This window comes from Ammospiza nelsoni, chromosome 8 (assembly GCF_027579445.1).
Source record: "Ammospiza nelsoni isolate bAmmNel1 chromosome 8, bAmmNel1.pri, whole genome shotgun sequence".
Taxonomy (NCBI): Eukaryota; Metazoa; Chordata; class Aves; order Passeriformes; family Passerellidae; genus Ammospiza; species Ammospiza nelsoni.
The window spans coordinates 31,173,393-31,193,670 of record NC_080640.1 but is presented as its reverse complement, the minus strand read 5'-3'; the positions used below and the strand labels follow the sequence as shown (position 1 = coordinate 31,193,670).

Below are 20,278 nucleotides of genomic sequence, written 5' to 3'. Positions count from 1 at the left end.
ATCTCTAATTAAGTCTCCAACTCGCTGCAAGTGCTTGTTTGAGTTGAAACCTAAATAAGCACAAATGATGTGATTAAAAAATCTAAGAAACTGTAAAATAAAAAAAAAAAAATTTATAAAACCTCACTTCTGGCCCATAAATCTTCGTGATGAAAAATGTATTAAAAAACCACTAGAGTAAGAAAATCCAATTGTAAACAAATACCTGTTTGGTATATTGTTTTTAATAAGTGTCTTTTTCTCCCCCATTACACAGGATTTTTTTATACCAGACACAACTTAATGTGAGAAACCAGATTCAAGCATTTATCTTCATATTAAAACCCAAAAGAAGCTGAACTTGATTAGAGAGTAATGAAACAGCTGGGTTAGTGTACTGAACAAAGAGAATAACATGTGGTGAAGTATTTCAGGAAAGAGAGGCAGCTCAGGGGGTCTCTTTAGGTGCCAGAAAGAATAAAAAAAATATTTATGCAGAATTAGGAATTTCTCAGCTGATAGGGAGAAAACATCAAAAATGAACTGAACAGTAATATTTTAAAGTAAAAAGCCTTGTAAATTTACTCATGGCTTCTTGATGGCTTGGGTCACTCCTGATTTCCACCTCTTTCGAGGTGTTTTTTGAGTTATTTAACTGATTAGACTCTTCATGAGTTAAATTTTCAATCAAACTACATTTCTTTTTGGTACCCACAGTATTCCAACAACTTTCCTGTAGGAATTGTATGGACAATTATTTGTCCACGATCTGGTTGATTTAACCTGACCTCCTGCTGCCCTCGCTCATGAGTTACAGAATTTATTTCTGTTGGTAAGGGAATGAAAACTCCAGGAAAATGCGAAAGGCTGGGAGACAAAACCTATAAAAACTGCTTTTAACTGCTTCCAGGGATGTGGAGGTGAGAAACCAGAGGAGTGGTCCCAGCCTTGATAGAAAATCCAGGATTTTACCAGCTGCTTTCCAATGTCATTCCACAAATCCCACCCCTACAGAGGAGGCCATAGGGAAAACCGGCTGAATCCCAAAAACAATCCCAAAAGGAGAAAAGCTGAGTTCAGCAAAAAATCCCCAAAGGAGCATTACTTCTTTGAACTCTTGCTGAATCCAAGGCTCTCCTGGAAGGGTCCCTCCATTAGTGCCATTCCTGGAGGATTAAAACTCTTGGGAGCACAGGACAGGTCCCCAACCCCCAGCTGACCAGGACAGAGCAGCACAACACCAGGACAGACAGAAACTGCTTTAAATGAGCCCAAATAAAGCCCCCAAACAGCAAATATCCCACTATTTAAATGAGAAAACATTCCAGGAAGCCACGGGAAAGAATTATCCAAGTGTTCCACGCCAGTGGCTCCTCAGTGCCTGAAGCTGCAACTGCAGCCCCCAGGAAAATGAAAATTCAGTTTACAGCCAGCAATGCAAACAGCAGCCTCTTCATTCCAGGAAAACTTAGGGAAGGTAATTGCCCATAATTGCTCACTTTGTAGACATCATAAAGTCCGTTAAGAATTTAATTTACAAAACCCCTAGTTAGTGTTGCAGTTCTTGCTTTCATGTCTTTTTGAACACTAATAAACAGCGCTTATTTCCTAATTTATTCCTGAGAAAAACCAATGATGGCGATCCCAAACACTCCTGGAGTAATGTGTCCTATTCCTTTGCTATCTTTTTCTTAGAAATGTTCTCCTAATATGGAAGGTAATTGCCTTTACAGCAATCAATGCCTGTTTTACCACCTCCCAGGCATGTCAGAGCCACAGAGCAATTTATTCCCTTCATCTGGAAAAGCATTGTTATGCTTGGACATTATTACCAGGGATATTTGACATTATTGTCCCATTTTATGCTGCCTGAAAAGCCAGTTTGGCTTAACTGAACATCACATGTGAGAGAGAACAGCCCCAGCTACACTGCCAACACAATTTTCAATAATTTATTGTTTAAAATAATTTTATTTTGCAGTGTGGAATTCAGCATTGTGATTTCTGGTGACATTACTGGGTCATGGAGACAAGGCTGGTCTCTCATAAATTGTTTAATGTGGAATTTCAAGTAGAAAATTATCACAATCCACACAAAAGAGCTCACATGCAACCTGCAAAGAGCATTTCAAGCACACAGCTCAAACCTGAGGTACTTTTGAATTAAAAAAGCACTTTTGTAATACTCAGGATGTCTTTGAAGATTTCTAATAATTTAATGAACATTAAGAAACCACAATGTATGACTTTATGCCCTAAATTGGGTCCAATGTGTTTAAAGGGCTCTTTGCAGGCTTCACAAACCAAGGGACAGTCCCAGCCTCAAACATCACCAGGGCAGGGAGAAATGAGGGAGGAAAGAAAGGAAGAAATCACACAATTAAACCCAAAAAAGGTGTTTTGCACACATAACACCCAATACCTACAGGGGTGGCACCTGGTGGGACCTACAAAGGAAAACACAAAATGAACACTTGAGGAAGCACAAACCTGGGACTGAGGGACAGCAGAACATTGGGGGATTCATGGTTACAGATAAAAAATCCCCAACAAAATGAGACACACAAAATGCTACACCCAATAAACAAAGCCTGGGCCCGAGTGTGTTCTGCTTGAAAAACCTCTGGAGAAATTCCTGCATGGATGTGGATGTTCCACCCCTGCTGCTTCTCAGATGCCACCAGGGGTTACAACTCTGCCCAAAGCAAAGAGTTTTCTAAAATTGATGAAGATGAAATCAAAACTATTGGGATAATTATGAGACTGAGCAGATAGGTATTTATTCTGTGTGTGTTTCAACAATCCCAAAAGTTTTTGGACAGGATCAATTTGGTTTTGAAGTTCTCCAGGGCAGCCAGAAGAAGTTCCGAGAGTATCCAAACTGTTCAGACTTCCCAATTTACAGACTCATCCCCTAAAAGCTGCAGTGACAACAAAGACACTTTGATGACACAGCTGAGTTTTACAACATGTTCAAGTGGAGGATGATCAGCACTGAAATGCCCACGAAAAATTTGTTTTGTTGGAAGGGTGTTTCCAGCATCTACCCTTCTTTTTTCCAGGTGGAAGGAGAAAATCTTTTCCATGTTCACATGGAAAATCTGAGATCCAGAGGAGAAGCAGGGGGAATTCTGTGTCCCCAACACAAAAAGATGTGGATTTGTTGGAATGAGCCCAGAGGAGGCCTTGGAGCTGCTGCAGGGCTGGAGCCAGGCTGGGAGAGCTGGGGGTGCTCACCTGGGGAGGAGAAGGCTCCAAGGAGAGCTCAGAGCCCCTGCCAGGGCCTGAAGGGGCTCCAGGAGAGCTGGAGAGGGACTGGGGACAAGGGATGGAGGGACAGGACACAGGGAATGGCTTCTACTGCCAGAGGGCAGGGCTGGATGGGATATTGGGAATTAGGAATTGTTCCTGGGAGTGTCAGGAGACAAAAACCATGAGATATTCATCTTAAATTAATCAAGGGAGACACACAGTGCTACAGGAACAATTCAGTGTTAGTATTTCTAGTTTTTCTTAAGTGTAAAAATAAAAAAAAATTTAACCCCTATCTTTATAAATCCTAAAGGAATGAAAGCAGCTTTTTGTCTTTGCCTTGATCTTCTGTTTGTTTTAATAATGATATTAATGGGCTGTTTAGTGCTGGGAAGGATATTTCCTGAGTTATTACAACTGCTGGAGTGTCACAGCAGGACTGCCCAGGGCCACCAGAACTGTCCCTGTGAGAGAGCACTGACTGCAAAACAATTGCAAACAAAAACTGGGAGTGAAAGAAGCAATCAGGCAAATATCAGAGAAAAATACTTTGGTATTTAAAATGCTTCAGTTGTCCTGGTTAAAAAAAAAATCTATTCTTTTTTCTTCTATAGTTATATTACTGAAAATTCATAACCTGCACTTGCAGCTGCATTTAAAACTTATTTTATCCATTACTTTCTCTGTCTGCTCACACTGCTGCCAAGACATCCTTAAATGAAATTCTTTCAAATTTCCCACAAGTTCTCTGGGAAAAAAAAAAAAAAAATCCAGAGAATCACAGAATGCCCTGAGGTGGAAGGAACCCACAAAGATCATTTGGTCCAGCTCCTGGTTCTGCATGAGATAACCCAGGAATGCCAAGGCCAGGTTGGACAGGGTTTGGAGCAGCCTGGGACAGTGGAGGATGTCCCTGCCATGGCAGAGGTGACACTGGATGGCTTTAAGACCCCAACCCATTCCATGATTTTTACTCAGTGCAGCTTTACCACTAACCTTAACCACTGGATAAATTAATCTTCTCCCATGAAAACCAAAGAGGAAGTAAAAAAGAGGCTTGGGAAGCCTTGTGTAAAGAGCTCTCAGCTCACACAGTTTAAGTTCCTCATCTCAGCTTTGGTTTGCTCAGGTCTTAAGGTACTCCTGTAGCTTAATTTAATTTATGGCATTTAAACAGAGCACTTAATTATATCAGCACTTGGCAGGGCTGCTCTACTGAAAGGTCTGTTTGCAAAGTCCCATCTATAAATTAATTTCTGCAAGGTTTATAGCAGTTCTCTGTCATATTCCCACAGGGTTTCAATTTAGAGTGGGTTTTGTTCATTTTTTTCCTCAGACACCCAGTTAAGTGAGCACTCTCTTTCAGCATTTACTTGAGGACATGGAGTCATTTTAATATTTCAATTAACAGGCAGAATTCATTATGTTTGACCAGGGTCACCACTGGGAACTGGGATGCACCAGCACAGAGGGGGCTTGTCTCAGTGTTTCATCAGCAATCTTTAAATTTAAATATATTCCTAAAGACATGAATTTACTGAGGTACAATGAAACCATCAGGACACTGAAACCTGCAGAAGTTAATGACCATTCCCTCTGCCAACAATCCCACCCTGAGGTCCCATCTAGCTCCATGAGGAGCAATTTTAGTGTTTGGCCATTTTATATGGGAGCTCTATGCAATTGCTGCACTCCCAGCTGGAATTCTGGGAATTCTCCTGCCCACAGTAGGTTAGAAGGATTCTGTGAGTCCCTAGCACTGAATTGAAACACAGGCACTTCCATCTGGTTGTCTCATGGTTCTGCTCCATGTTGCACCTGTAGCGTGGCACAGCTTTGGAAAGGGCTGTGCATGAACCAGGTGATGCCAAAGGAACAGGAACATGGAATATTTCCACCTAGGGAGGAGGCTGATCCCCTCTGGCTGTATCAGAGAATCCTAGAATGGTCTGATTTGGAAAGGACCTTAAATCCCATCCCATTCCACCTCTGCCATGGGCAGGGACACCTTCCACCGTCCCAGGCTGCTCCAGCCTGGCCTTGGGCACTGCCAGGGATCCAGGGCCTGCCCATCCCCACAGGGAAAAAATCCTGATTCCCAATATCCCATCCATCCCTGCCCTCTGGCACTGGGAAGCCATTCCTTGTATCACTGCACACCCTTGGAAAAAGCCTCTCTCCATTCATTGAGATGTTAATACTCCTGAATTTCTTTATCTCTCCCAGTGACAGCAGAACTCCACAACAAGAAGAAAACCCCAAAACAGATGTTACTACTTGGTTACTATTCCTCTGGAGAGGCCTTTCACTCTGAGCAATGTTACACCAAAATCTGGCAGAGCAAAGAATTCAATGAACTTTCAGCCTCCTACTGTTCCTCCTACTCCTCTTTTTGCTTGAAATGAGGAATTCCTTTCTCTGTGAATCCCTTTCCCATTTCCATGGTGTAGGGCAGGCTGATCCCTGTCACAAAATGCATTTTGATTCCTGTTGTTGTTATCTTATTGTATTTCATATTTCTGGAGTCCCATCTTAAAGTCCATACCTTCTTGCTGGTCCTATTATGCAGCTCCTCTCTGCAGCACAGTTCCTCATGGCTTCCATAGGGGCTCCTCCTGGGCTCTCGACCCAACCCCCTTTTATCCCAGAGCCCTTCATGAGCTACAGCTGCTACCCAACCAAGGATCCCACAGCTGTAGCTCATCCAGAGCAACAGGACCCACCTATCTAATACATAGGACTCTCACTACATATATATATTCACAAGGACTCCTTTATAACAATACATATATTCAGGCCCCTACATTTCCCCCCTTTTCTTTTAACAATTTCTCAATTACACAGTTACAATATCCATATCTGTCCCAGCTCTCAGGCTGCCACAGCTCTCAGCTGTCCTATCTTCCACTGTCCCAGCTCTCCGGCTGCCACAGCTCTCGGCTGTCCGGGGGATTCCATACCTTCTCCTTGGCTGCATGTTCTTTATCACGTCGGGGTCACCAATTGTTGTTGTTATCTTATTGTATTTCATATTTCTGGAGTCCCATCTTAAAGTCCATACCTTCTTGCTGGTCCTATTATGCAGCTCCTCTCTGCAGCACAGTTCCTCATGGCTTCCATAGGGGCTCCTTCTGGGCTCTCGACCCAACCCCCTTTTATCCCAGAGGCCTTCATGAGCTACAGCTGCTACCCAACCAAGGATCCCACAGCTGTAGCTCATCCAGAGCAACAGGACCCACCTATCTAATACATAGGACTCTCACTACATATATATATTCACAAGGACTCCTTTATAACAATACATATATTCAGGCCCCTACATTTCCCCCCTTTTCTTTTAACAATTTCTCAATTACACAGTTACAATATCCATATCTGTCCCAGCTCTCCGGCTGCCACAGCTCTCGGCTGTCCGGGGGATTCCATACCTAATACATATATTCAGGCCCCTACATTTCCCCCCTTTTCTTTTAACAATTTCTCAATTACACAGTTACAATATCCATATCTGTCCCAGCTCCCAGGCTGCCACAGCTCTCGGCTGTCCTATCTTCCACTGTCCCAGCTCTCAGGCTGCCACAGCTCTCGGCTGTCCGGGGGATTCCATACCTAATACATATATTCAGGCCCCTACATTTCCCCCCTTTTCTTTTAACAATTTCTCCATTACACAGTTACAATATCCATATCTGTCCCAGCTCTCAGGCTGCCACAGCTCTCAGCTGTCCTATCTTCCACAGCTCTTCAGGCTGCTACACCTATCTTCCACAGCTCTTCAGGCTGCTACACCTATCTTCCACAGCTCTTCAGGCTGCTACACCTATCTTCCACAGCTCTTCAGGCTGCTACAGCTCTCAGGCTGTCCTATTTTCCACAGCTCTTCAGGCTGCATACCTCCATCACGTCGGGGTCACCAATTGTTGTTGTTATCTTATTGTATTTCATATTTCTGGAGTCCCATCTTAAAGTCCATACCTTCTTGCTGGTCCTATTATGCAGCTCCTCTCTGCAGCACAGTTCCTCATGGCTTCCATAGGGGCTCCTCCTGGGCTCTCGACCCAACCCCCTTTTATCCCAGAGCCCTTCATGAGCTACAGCTGCTACCCAACCAAGGATCCCACAGCTGTAGCTCATCCAGAGCAACAGGACCCACCTATCTAATACATAGGACTCTCACTACATATATATATTCACAAGGACTCCTTTATAACAATACATATATTCAGGCCCCTACAGATTCCTCTGTGCAAATAAGCATTCACCACCTTGGACAGAACAGAGTCTTCCGGAGATGTGAGCAAAACAAACCAGAAAAAAACCATTTCCAAACCTATCTGAATTCAGAACAAAACCAAAACATCATAGTGAAATTTAATTTTTTTTTGTAATCATTGATCTTAATAGGTTTGTCTCAATAAAAAATAACCCAAAAAAAAAAAAAAAAAAAAAAAAAGAAAAAAGAAAGGAATCCTGGAAATAATAAAAAGAAGCAGCTGTACCTCCTCCACATCGTTGTCCAGCACCACGAGCTGCAGGGGGGAAGTCAGGTTCTGGTTGTCCGAGATGGTCGTTCCCACTGGGGAGGATTCCAGGATGAAGCCCTCGTAGGTAGACCTTGTGAAATAAGGCTTCTGGTTGTTCTCATCCAGGATCTCGATGTGGAGGTTGGCAAAGGCAGGGAGAGGGTGGCCGTTGTCTTGTTCAGCCTAAAACAAAATCACCTCATTTATCAAAGGTTCCCAGTTATGAACATTGACTGGGGATGGTTCTATTTAGGAGTTGTAATTCAGTTAAAAAATAAACTTTTTTCTCAGGTCCCCCTACCATGGAACTTAACATCATGGAAAAGAGAAATACCAACTAAAAATTAGCAAGGAGACAAGAACAGGATCAACTTCCATCACAGCCACAAGAAACCCAAACCTTGTGCAAACACAGCTCCTTAAACTCTCAGGATTGAGACGTTTGCAAAAATCTCTGAGGGATGAAAGAAAACTGGGAATTGTGATTGCACAGCAGAACTCACAGCAGCAGCAAGAGAGTTAAACCCAAAAGGTGGGAACAGCACACGTTTGCTTCCTCTTTCCTCAAATCCACCTTTTCAGTGTTACATGAGTGGGATTTTAATTCTGATTTTGCCTATTTTTAAATTCCAGACTAGTTTGGGTTAGAAGGGATATTAAAGTCCATTCATTCCCACCCCCTGCCATGGCAGGGACACCTTCCACTGCCCCAGGCTGCTCCAAGCCCTGTTCAGCCTGGCCTTGGACACTTCCAGGGATCCAGAGGCAGCCACAGCTGCTCTGGGCACCCATTCCCAGGGAAGTTGTGGATGTGTCCAGCAAAATTCTTTACATCCATGAATAACCCCCCCATCTCAATGGCAGCCCTGCACCACCCCGGAGTCCTGTTCGCTGATATTTTTCACCTAATTTATTCTTATTCTCAAACTCCCTAAAGATAAAAACACTAATTGCCCATTCCAGGGTGCTAATCCTATAAAAACCTACAACCTACTTTCTTTTCCTGTAACCTCCCAACCAACAACTAATTAAAGCAAAGAAACAAGGGAATTAGGAGATAAAAAGTAATTTGGTCTCCAGTTTATTAAGAGCAAACCAGCTTTAATTACAGTCCTGCACATGACACTGCAGGAAGACAACAGTCAGGGCATAAAAAGAGTTTCCTGTTCCTATATCCAAAATTTCTATTGCCAAAATCTGGGTGCACACAGACCCTGGATCACAAAAGAGAGATTCCTAAATTCCTGTTGTTAACAGGATTTTCTGTTTGCAGAGGTTTTACTGCTAATCTGGTAATTCCCCCTTTTCAAACTGATAATTCCTCATTTTTCAAATTGAGAGTCCAAGGAATCTCAGTCTGAAAAAAATCCATTTGACTTTATCATAGTCATAAAAAATTTCTTATTTAAACTTTTCTTATTTAAACTATTATTTTAAACAAAAAAAAATTCTTATTTAAACTATTTACATCTTTACTTGGTCGGAAAAATGTTAATTCTCTTAGCTTATAAAACAGCAATAATTTTATGATAAAAACTCTATTAAAGAAAAAGAAGTATTAAAATTTTATATTTCAAATAAAAAGAAATATAAGCATAATAATCGTTATTTTCTTCAAAGGAGGCAATGACAGCTTAAGTAATCCATACAAATCTAATTCTCAGTTTTTAAGAAAAAATGGATTTTTCTTTTTAAAATAAAGCTGGAATACTCTTGAACAACAGGAAAAAATACCCCAGGCTCCAGTCCAGTCAATGCTTCACTGAACAAAAATAAATTACATGGGTCAAAATCAACATCACCAAAATTACCTAGCAGGACTCTGACCCAGGGAGGTGAAATTCCAAAAACATCTGGAGATAGAATTTTTGCCCCAAAGTACTGAAAGCATGAGAGAAAATGCCAGGACAAGTCTGCTCCTCAAGCAACACACACTGCTGGGATTATGTTTTATAAGCAGATCCATCATGGCATCACAGAACCCTGGAATCTTTTAGGATGGGAAGACTTCCAGGATCATGGAGTCCCAGCGGTGCCCAGTGCCCACCTTGTGCCCAGCCCAGAGCACTGAGTGCCACCTGCAGCCCTGCCTGGGACACCTGCAGGGCTGGGCACTGCAAAGCTCCCTGGGCAGCCCCTGCCAAGGCCTGAGCACCCTTTGCATGCAGAAATTGCTGCTGCTGTCCCAGCTGAGCCTCCCCTGGCCCAGCCTGAGGCCCTTTCCCCTTGTCCTGTCCCTGTTCCCTGGCAGCACAGCCCGACCCCCCCTGGCTGTCCCCTCCTGGCAGGGAGTTGTGCAGAGCCACAAGGGCCCCCTGAGCCTCCTTTGCTCCAGGCTCAGCCCCTTGCCAGCTCCCTCAGCCCCTCCTGGGGCTCCAGACCCTCCAGGGCTCTCCTGAGGTGCTCCTCCCCACAAAACTAACAATGATTGTCCATCATTAAATTCTCTTTTCTTCTCCAAGTAAAATCGGTCCCTTCCTGGCCCAAAGTTTCTGTACAACCCCTGTGAGTTACTCTACAAGAACACTTAATGTTTCTCGCTATAAAGAGATCCTAAAAAAAGGAAAATGCAAACAACAGAGGGTCTCAATCTTCTGAACAGCTTGAAACACCACAATAATGGCCTTGCTTTAATGTCCAAGTGAACCCAGAGCTCAGTGTGGGATAAAGTCAGGAATATTCACCCAGGAAGGTGTTGCAGGCTTTGTTGAAGTGCTGGGAATTGCACACGGCCAAACACAAAGAGAGTTGTTTGCTCCCAAAATTGGACTTCAAATTTGAAACCCTGGAGCCCAAAATAACAAAGCAAAGGAGTTCTTCCTCACTGAGCACTTCCACTCAAAATCACTTCAGCTTTCTTTCATGTTCACCACTCAGAATGATGGAGTAATATTATTTTTTTTGTTTCCAAAGACACGACTATTTAAGGAAAAAAAGGGTAAGCTTTGCCAACAGCCACTTCTTTTTGCCTTTTGTTTGAAACAAGGAATTTCGTATTACAATGTGAGGAACTGATTTGCTTTCATATGTTCCATGAAATCAGTCCTAGAAGCAACACCTGATTACGAGCAGAGCAGAGATTACTCCATAATGCTCCAAAAATATAAAAAAGCTGTAACATTAACAATTTTTGCTCCAGTGCCCCATTTCTTGGGGTTTTTCTTAGTGTGGGGTTTTTTTTTCTTCTTTGTTTTGTGGTGGTTTGGGGTTGGTTTTTCTGCTGTTTTTGGTTTTGTTGTATTTTTATTTTTAAGAGATGAAGTTATACCTCATGAGAGTTGTTCCAGATATTGAGTCCTCTAATGAGAGTGCAAACCCTTTTCCTTCACATTGCCCTGTTAAACACTTGCCTAGCCTTGCTGGACAAAGGTCGTTTTCTAACACACATTTTGGAGCACAAACAGCAAACAATTTACATTTTCTTCACCCAGAAAGCCACTGGTATCTAAGCCACAAAACATTTGAGTTCCAGTCCTTCAAAGAAAATGCTTTCATGTCAAAATAATGGAGGATCTCTCAACTCTTCAAACTTCTACCAAGATACAAAAGAAGCAGCACAGGATTAGATTCTGGTAGTTAAGAGCAGCCAAGGGAAAAAAAAAAAAAGTGAAATGTGTTAATTCTCACAGATATTTAAATGTTTTTATTAGATCATCTCTGCTGAATCTGCTTGTATCTATAGTGTCCATAATTTTATCCTGATGGGAGACAGCAGGAAAGCAGTTCCAGGAGGGATGCAAGGAGTTAATGGAAGGGTGTAGGAATAAACAGGACCAATAGGAAATGCACTCCTTGAAAAGCAGCAGATGAAACAACTCCCTCAAAAAATGAAAAATTAGAGCAACGCAAAAGGCTCCCTCCTGGAAGCACAGAGAACTCCAAGCTGGAAAGGACCTACAGATATCACTGAGTGGAATTCCAAGCTGGAAAGAACACACAGGGATCATCAAGTGGAATTCCAAGCTGGAAATGAGCTACAGGGATCATCAAGTCCAGCTCCAGGCCATCAGCACAATCCAGAGCTAAAATATTCTCCAGCCAGTTCCCAGTGCTCCCTCTCACTGCCAAAGCAGCAGGTCCTGTCCTGGAGAAACATCTAAAACAGAGCAAAAGGTGGATCCCTTTGATAAAACCCAAGAGTTCCCATTTCTCCATGGAATCCCAGAATCCACTTCAGAAATCCTTCATCCAAAAAAAAAGAAATCTGTCCTAAGGTGCAAGGAAATTTAATTGTTTTAGCTATGACACGCCCATGCTGCTCCTTTTCTCCACGACTACAGAGTTATCTGAAGTGTAAAACAGGCTAATTAGGATTAAAAAATAAAAAACAACAAAAAAACAAAAACTCAACAAGCAAATGGGGGTTTTGTCTTCATGCCAGATCTTTTGATAAAAGTGGGAAGGTTCATCCCGGGAAGCAAAGAAAATCACAAAAAAAAAAAAAAAAAAACAAAACAAACAAGCAAAAAAATTAAAAAACAAACCCAAACCAAATTAATAATAACAAACCTAAACAAATGAACAAAAAAAAATTTAAAAAATTGCTCTGTCCTTCCAATCCCAACAGGAAGATGAGCAAGTGGAGCTGAGGGGAGAGTGGTGCATTAAGAAAAATGGGAGCTTCACACGTATTAAAAAAATTGGGATGTCAGAATTTATTCCTGGTGAAGGGCTATGCACAAATCCATGTGGGAGAACAGCAGGGGGAGCTGCAAATTGAACTCCAAGAAGATCTCAGATTTAAGGAAAGCAAAATGAGGCGGCTGAGGGTGGAACCAGATGGGCTTTAATGTCCCTTCCAAGCCAAACCATCTTGGGATTCTCTGATCTATTATTTAAATGGATGGAATGAAAATCAGGAGCAGGGAGAGAGGGAAGGAAGGGCAGGGTGACCAAGGGGCTCCTTTGGAAGGGGAGATCACTCAGTACAACTGAACAGGGAGGGCAGGGAGAAAGGAAGAACAGCATTTATCCAGATTTAGGCTGAATTTTAGGATTGGGGAATAATTCCCAAGGTCAGCATGTACAGCACGAGGAAAGAAGCACTGAACTGGATTAAAACTTGGCTTATGAGCAAGGAGCACAGAACGTCTTTAGAACACAGGAAAAAGGTGACTGGTGTCACTGTGGCAGGGAAATTAAATCATCACAAAGTGTGTCTGGACCCTGGACTTAAAAAAAAAATCAAAAAAAACCCAAAACCCAAAGCATCCACTTTAGGGCCATGGGTAAAGAGTACCAGAAAGACTCACAATGCTGCAGGGCAGTGAACAGTAATTACTGTTAATAATAATTACTTAGATTGTTTTCCAAATATTACAGCTCTTCCTTCTTCCCTTCAAAAAAAACCCACCATATATAAAGTCATTAGGGAAATTTTTAATTGCTGAATGTTAAATTTTACACAGAAAGAGATTTTTTTTTTCTTGCAGAAAGGAAATTTCTGACAATAAAAGCATTACAGGACATCCCAATTATTGACTTAAATGATTTCATTACTCTGAGAGTTCTGACACAAAATTTAGGGTCAACCTTACTGATCTGAAGAAATATTGTAATTATTTAAAGGAAAAGTTTGGGTGCCCTGGACCATTTTTTTCCTTCATCACCAAGACAAACCCTGTCCCTGCACTCAGATTTTTAATTCTGCATCAAATCCCAGCACTGTATTAAACACAAGAGAAGGAAAAAAAAAAAAAAAAGCTGTCTCAAAGAGAATTAATTGAATTCTGAGTTCACCTAAGGGCTGAACCTTTGAAAAACTAATTTAAAAACTTATTGTCCTTAGTGCCTACACGAGATGCACAGCCAAACGAATGATTTGGAAAATCTCAGCCTTGACAGCAAGAGGATGGAGCAACTCTTAATGAAAATGAACTTCTTCCATTCTTTTACTAATCTGTTGCCCTGAGTAGAAACCCCAAAATCTAGAGGAGCAAAAAATAAGCACAAATCTTCTGAAATGCAAGAAAATTAAGACATGGGAAGAGGTAAATTTAGAGCTACCCAAACAAAGGTAACAAAGGTGAATAGATGATGGAGCCAGGGGATCAGAACAGGCTGGGAAGAGATAAAGGCTGAAATTCTTGCAAAAATCAACCAAACCTTGCAGACACAAAGTTTCTGAAAGGGTGAAAATAAAAATTAAAAAAAAATTAGATCATTCAGAACTTTTTAAGTCTTAAAACCTATGGAGCATTTCTCTAATCCAAGAACTTCCAGTCCAGTGAGCCTCAACTGATGGACATCTCCTCCTTGCCAGGATTGTGCTGTCTGAAATTCAGAATAAAACAGCCACAGAATCACCAAGGTTGGGAGAGTCCTTCAAGGTCAAGTCCAACCCAGCATCACCTCTAAACTGTGTCCCCAAGGGCAGGTCCTGATGTCTCCTGAACATTTCCAGAGAGGGTAAACTCCAACACAACCCTGGGCATTTTTTTCCAAATCCTGACCACTTTTTCAGGGAAAAAAATAATTTTTCTTTAATTTGAACCATCCCTGGTGAACATGGATAAGAAGAATAACTCCAAAATCCTGCTTGAGGCTGCAGCCAAACACAGGAGCCTAGAGAAGCAGCTCAGATCTCCCTGGATTTCTCTTTTTATTTCTAAATTTGTCTTCCATGAGCCAGCCTGGCTTCCCCTTGAGCCCAGGCCAGCATTCAGCCCCACAGCACTGCCTGTCCAATTTGAGTCACAGGAATCACAGTTTGGGTGGGAAGGGACTTGGAAAACCATCGCACTCCACCCCTGCCATGGCAGGGACACCTTCCACTGTCCCAGGCTGCTCCAAGCCCCATCCAGCCAGGACTGGGGCACTACCAGGGATCCAGAGGGAATTCCATCCCAGCCCCTCCCCACCCCACAGCAAACAATTCCTGCCCAATATCCCATCTTGATCTCCCCTCTGTCAGTCTGAACCCATTTCCCTTGTTCTGTCCCTCCAGTTCCTGTTGCAGGGTCCCTCTCCAGCTTCCCTGAGATCCTGAAAGGTGCTGTGAGGTCTCCACACAACCTTCTCCTCCAGAGAAAAACCCATTTTGTCTGTTTGTATCCTGCCAGCTCCTTGTCTCAGTTAAGAATTCCTCACCCTGGCACTGCAGAAGAGGCTCAACTGCTGCTTCCTCCTCACTCCCACCAGCACTGCATTTTTCAGGTGTCTGTCCCAGCTTCTTCCTTCCCCACCTGGAGAAGACTCTGTCCTGCCCTGTCCTTTTTGGGACACTGTGCTCAGGACACCTGGGTCTGTTCAGAGCTGCAGTGCTTTGCTCCCTGTTCTTTTCTCTATTTTCACTAATGATTTCTAACGCTCCATTTCCATTTAATACTCTATTTTTTTTTTTTTTTTTTGGATCACCAAGCCAACCTTCACACTCTGTTCCCAGTTCCAACACCAAGATCTCATTCCCAAGTCAGGCCAGAACCAATCATTTCCATATAAAAGTTCAGGCTGATCCTTCCTGACATGTTTCACTTTATTTTTAAGCCATGCCTAATTTTATCAGCCATTTTATCACCAACTCAAATTGGTCTTGCAAAGTCCCTCTGTAATTCTGCAGTCGGTCCCTGAAGTTCCATCCCAGGAAGTGTTTGGAAGACATGGGGACATGGAGTAGTGGTGGGATTGGCTGGGTTAATGGATGGAATTGATGATTTCAGAGGGTTTTTCCAAACTAAATGATTCTGTGATTATATCTTTGTCTCTACAACCAAAATATTTTCCACATATTATATATATATTATGATTCTGTAATATCTCAGGATCAGAATTAGCTATTACTTCAGGAATTCAACCACTGAGATCATTCCCAAGATGGTCCAACCTAGAGCTGTCCTCCGCAACCTCCCTGTGTTTCAAACCTGACCAATTTTTGCCCTTGCCAGTGGCTGGCAAACATCCTCTCCCAGTCTCCTTGTATTTCCACTTGGAATAAGAAACAGCCCTGTGCAATCACACCAAAAATGGCACAGAAATACCCCTATTTCCTGCCTCCAAGGTTTGTCCACAGCTTGATTCTGAGGCTGATTCTGAAGCAATTCCTGTAACGCAGGAATTTTTGACAACCCTGAGACCAACAGACAGGACAGATCAATGAGGCTTCCATTGGAATAAAAGAAAACAAACAACCTCCAGAGTGAGGAACAGGAGAGCATCACTTCCTGTTGCTCCTGCTGAGATCCATATCAGGAGAATCATGGACATTGGGAAGAGTTGACTGTTGCAGTCAGGTAGAAAAATTATAAAAGAAAGGCCTCATAAAATCAGGCTTGCTCTGTTATATGGATGGCTGACCTGTCATTTCTTCTAAGCAAGGCTAGGTGAAAATAATCCTGGTATGAACAGTTGGTTAACATAACAATCCATTCCTGGGTAAAAAACAATCAGCACCTGTATAAACATTAAATTTAGCCCATGATGATCAGAATAAAATACATAAACAATTGAACAGTAAAGAGATTTGATGGACAAGTAAAATACCTTTTACTAACCAATAAAATAACTGGCAAGAAAGCTCCTGACCAATTGGAGTTACACATGAGGTCTGTAAAATTGTGTAAAAAGGAGTTATGTGAATAAAGAATGGCCTTTTTCCTGCATGAAGAAAATGGAGTTCTGATTTTGAACTACACTGGGACTGCTGGGGGCAACTCCCTGATCCAAAGAACCTCCCTGAGAAAGGAATCCGAGAGCCACAAAATATCCTGAGCTGGAAGGACCCACAAGAATTATAGATCCAACCCCTGGCCCTGCACAGACACCCCAACAATCCCACCCTGGGTATTCCTCGAGAGGTTTCCAAACCCTCCTGGAGCTCTGGCAGCCTCAGGGCTGTGCCCATTCCCTAGGGAGCCTGGGCAGTGCCCAGCACCCTCTGGGGGAACAACCTTTCCCTAAAATCCAACCTCAACCTGCCCTGGCACTCAAGCACTGGGCAGCCATGCCCTGGGAGCAGAGATTGGAGCTGCCTGTGCTGCCCAGTTTGGCTGGAAATCCCACTCAGTTCAAAAATTGCAGCCAGGAGAAATTCCAGAGTGGACACTACAGCAGAAACGTTCTCCGTCACCTCTTGCACAATGGGATCCCAAACCAATTCCCCTCTAACACTGGAACTGCAAACACTCTGCTCCACTCTGACCTTCTAAAAAAACAGGGAAACACAACCCTCCTGTAGAGCTGTTTCTGAGGAATTGTCTGTCACTGGGTTAGTGACAGCCTTGGCTGAAAGCCCTCCTGGGACCACAGGGATACAGCCAAAAGATCCAGAAAATGCCATGCAAGAATATTCTTCAAAATCCCCTATGTTGCCCTGGCATGGTGTTGAAGCACACTTCTGTCACCATCTCTGTGGGAAAGGCACCAAAACAACCCAAGGGACACAAAGGAATTCTTTTTCACAGAATTCCAGACTGGGTTGGAAGGGCCTTAAAGCTCATCCAGTTCCACTAGCTCAGGTTATAAGACTATTCACTATGAATCATAAAGCTCTTACATTCAAGGAAAAGTCTTTTATTAATAAAAGTCAGGCTACAAATGTTATTTGAAGCTGGGAGTCTTATCTTTTCCCTCTTCTCCCCCCCCCCCCTTTTATTTTAATAATTTAATTCAAGTTTTTATGGAGATGCCCAAGTCACATAAATCCTCCCTAATTTCCAAAATACAATCAAACACAACAGTGGTTTATGAATTGACCAGCCAGGCTGGATGAAAACCCACTCCAGAAGTACCAATTTAGTTAAATTGATAGATAAATTGATTTAGTTAATTATCTAAACTACTCTAAAGCAATTTAATTCTACCCCTACACAGGTGCCCACATGAGATTACCAAAACACTCCTCTATTTTTCCACCTGATGATCTAGAAATCCAAGCATTTTTAGGCACTAATACAAGGCCATTAGTAAAGGAAAGTCAATTTTTGCAGGAGAAATAAAATGCTTTCCCTGATTTTGAATCTGACAAAGATTCATTTTCATTAAAGGGGAGAAAATCTGATGTAGTCCTGGATAACTAACATAGACCAGAGTGGTACAACCAGAAATGGAAAAGGTCTGTGAGGGTGGGGAGGTCCTGGCACAGATTCTCAGAGAATGTGGCTGCCCCTGGATCCCTGGCAGTGTCCCAGGCCAGGCTGGACAGGGCTTGGAGCAGCCTGGGACAGTGGAAGGTGTCCCTGCCCTGGCAGGGGCGGCACTGGATGAGCTTTAAGGTCCCTTCCAACTTAAACCACTCTGGGATTCTCTGCCCTTCGTTAGCATCAAAATATTGCCAGTTTTTTTTCTTTGCTGTTGCAAGTCCCACAGGTTTTATAGCAGCTTTGAATAGACAAATGTCATGATTTTTCCTTAATTACTGGATATCAACACACTGCAAACACTGAGGAGAAACTCCAGCAAGTTGATCAAAATTGCCTCTTCCTCAGGCGTGGTGAATTCTCCACAGCACAGGAATTCCATCCATGAGCACTTCCCAGCCTGTGCCAGCACACCAGCCTCCCACAGCCCATCCTCTTTGCAAATGGATCACAGTGGAAGTGCCACTTTAGATTCTGGCTGATTGATAAATACCCCCTGCTCAAACAGGAAAGGAGCAAAGTGCATCAATTTGATTAATTCTCCCATTTGCTTCATACTTTAAAAAAAAATAATAAAACATGTCTGTTCTTGTTACCAGCTCTAAAAAGTGCCAATCTCATGACTACAGTGCAGTGGTCATGTCACTAATCTTAATTAAGCCCTTTCAGTTTAAAGGTTTAATCCACATATTGTGACAGCCTTGCTGTTGCCACCTGGAAAATTCAATGGGAACCCCTCAAAAATCCACTTTTTTTTTCATAAGGAAGTTGTAATAATGCCCATGGTTGCTTGGCAGGGAATGGAAGTGCTAAGAACTTCCATAGAGGGCAAAATTGGTTTTCTCCTTGCTTCTCATCTAATATATTCCAGAGGTAAAGAAAAGCAAAAATCCTGCATTTCTGATTCAGATGTTTAGGGTTTTTTTCATTGTCTTCCTCTCTGAGAATTCAACATTTATCAGCAATGCAGGTGAGCGCCCTCATTTCCTGCCCACCTTCCTTCCTGCATTCAAATATTCCTGTATTGACTTAACCACCTTTTCCATTTTGCAGTTTTCCATTATATCTTAACAGAAGAAAAAAAAATTGATCGTCTCATATCAGAGGGAATATTTTAAAGACTAAACTGAGCACATGCTGCAAAAATAGCAGATTTTCTGTTTGAAGGGAAACATCACACATTGCACCCCTCCAGATAAAACAGAATCAGATCCTACAACCGCGAGAAATGAGAAATGTGCAACACGAGAAGCTGAATTTGGTACAAGCCTGAGCCATTATTCCAATAGTCCCTGAAGGATACAGCATAAAAACTTTTATTGGTTTTGCAAGTGGCACATAATCATTCTTACAGAGTGATCCTTTTCCTTACTGTTTCCTTATTTTCCCTGACTGCACATTTACCACAGCAACAGGAACCTACTAAACACTATAAACACGGCCATTAATGATTGGAGTTGCTATTTAGGCACAGAAAATACCCTCTCCCACCATTAATTGATTTTTTAATTGACATTTTGTGCAGTCAAGGTTTGGGAAGAAAGAGCTACAGGGCTTTAAGCTGTAACTCCTTAAGGATATGGAGAGTCATGGAATGGTTTGGGTTGGAAGGGACCTCAAAGCCCATCCAGTGGCACCCCTGCCATGGGCATGGACACCTTCCCCTGTCCCAGGCTGCTCCAAGCCACAATGTCCAACCTGGCCTTGGGCACTTCCAGGGACGGGCTGTGCTTTAGGGCATTTCCCAGTGCTAGGAGCCGAATGGGCAGCAGGGCAGGGAGGGATGCTGGCCCTGGGGCAGCCCTGGAGGCACCTCTGCAGTGCTGTGTCCAGCTGCGGGTGCTGAGCACAGCAGGGCCAGGAGCTGCTGGAGCTGAGCAAGGGCCTGGAGCATGTGGGTGCCCTTCCAGGCCAGGCTGAGGGAGCTGGGGCTGCTCAGCCTGGAGAGGAGCCCCAGCTGAGAGGGGCCCTCAGGCCTGGCTGGGCCTGGCTGCAGGGAGGGGCAGAGCAGGGCCCAGGCTCTGCTCCGGGGCCCAGCGATGGCACCAGAGCCACGGGCAGGGCCTGAGCCCAGCAATTGCCCTGCACAGGAGGCACAACTTGTGCCCTGGGCAGTGCCCAGCCCTGAGCACATTGCCCACACGGCCTGGGGGCTCTCCTCCCTGGGGCTGGGGCACAGCTGGCTGCACACAATGCTGTGCCCTGGGCTCTGGGATGGCCCTGCTGGAGCAGGGAGGGGACACCAGGTGCCCACTGAGCTCCTGCAGCCTCACACACCCTGGCATCCTGTGAATATTCACTACTCAGATATGAATTATTCACTGCTCCCCCAACCTGACCTGTGCTAATGATACCTCAGGTTTAGCTTTTATATTTTTCAGATTCTGTGCTGCTTGAGTGTGTGGGCCTGAGCTTCATATTAAGGGATGGTGAGCTCTGTGCACAGAGCAG

The 20,278-nt window shown here is 43.3% G+C and overlaps 1 protein-coding gene across 1 annotated transcript in view; it reads right to left on the bottom strand.

Annotated features, from left to right (window-relative positions):
* Positions 1-20,278, bottom strand: part of PCDH15 (protocadherin related 15) — a 311,085-nt gene that overhangs the window by 142,778 nt on the left and 148,029 nt on the right. The window contains exon 12 of the mRNA XM_059476704.1: positions 7,731-7,937. Coding sequence (XP_059332687.1) covers positions 7,731-7,937 — 207 coding nt within the window. The remainder of the gene's footprint in view (positions 1-7,730; positions 7,938-20,278) is intronic.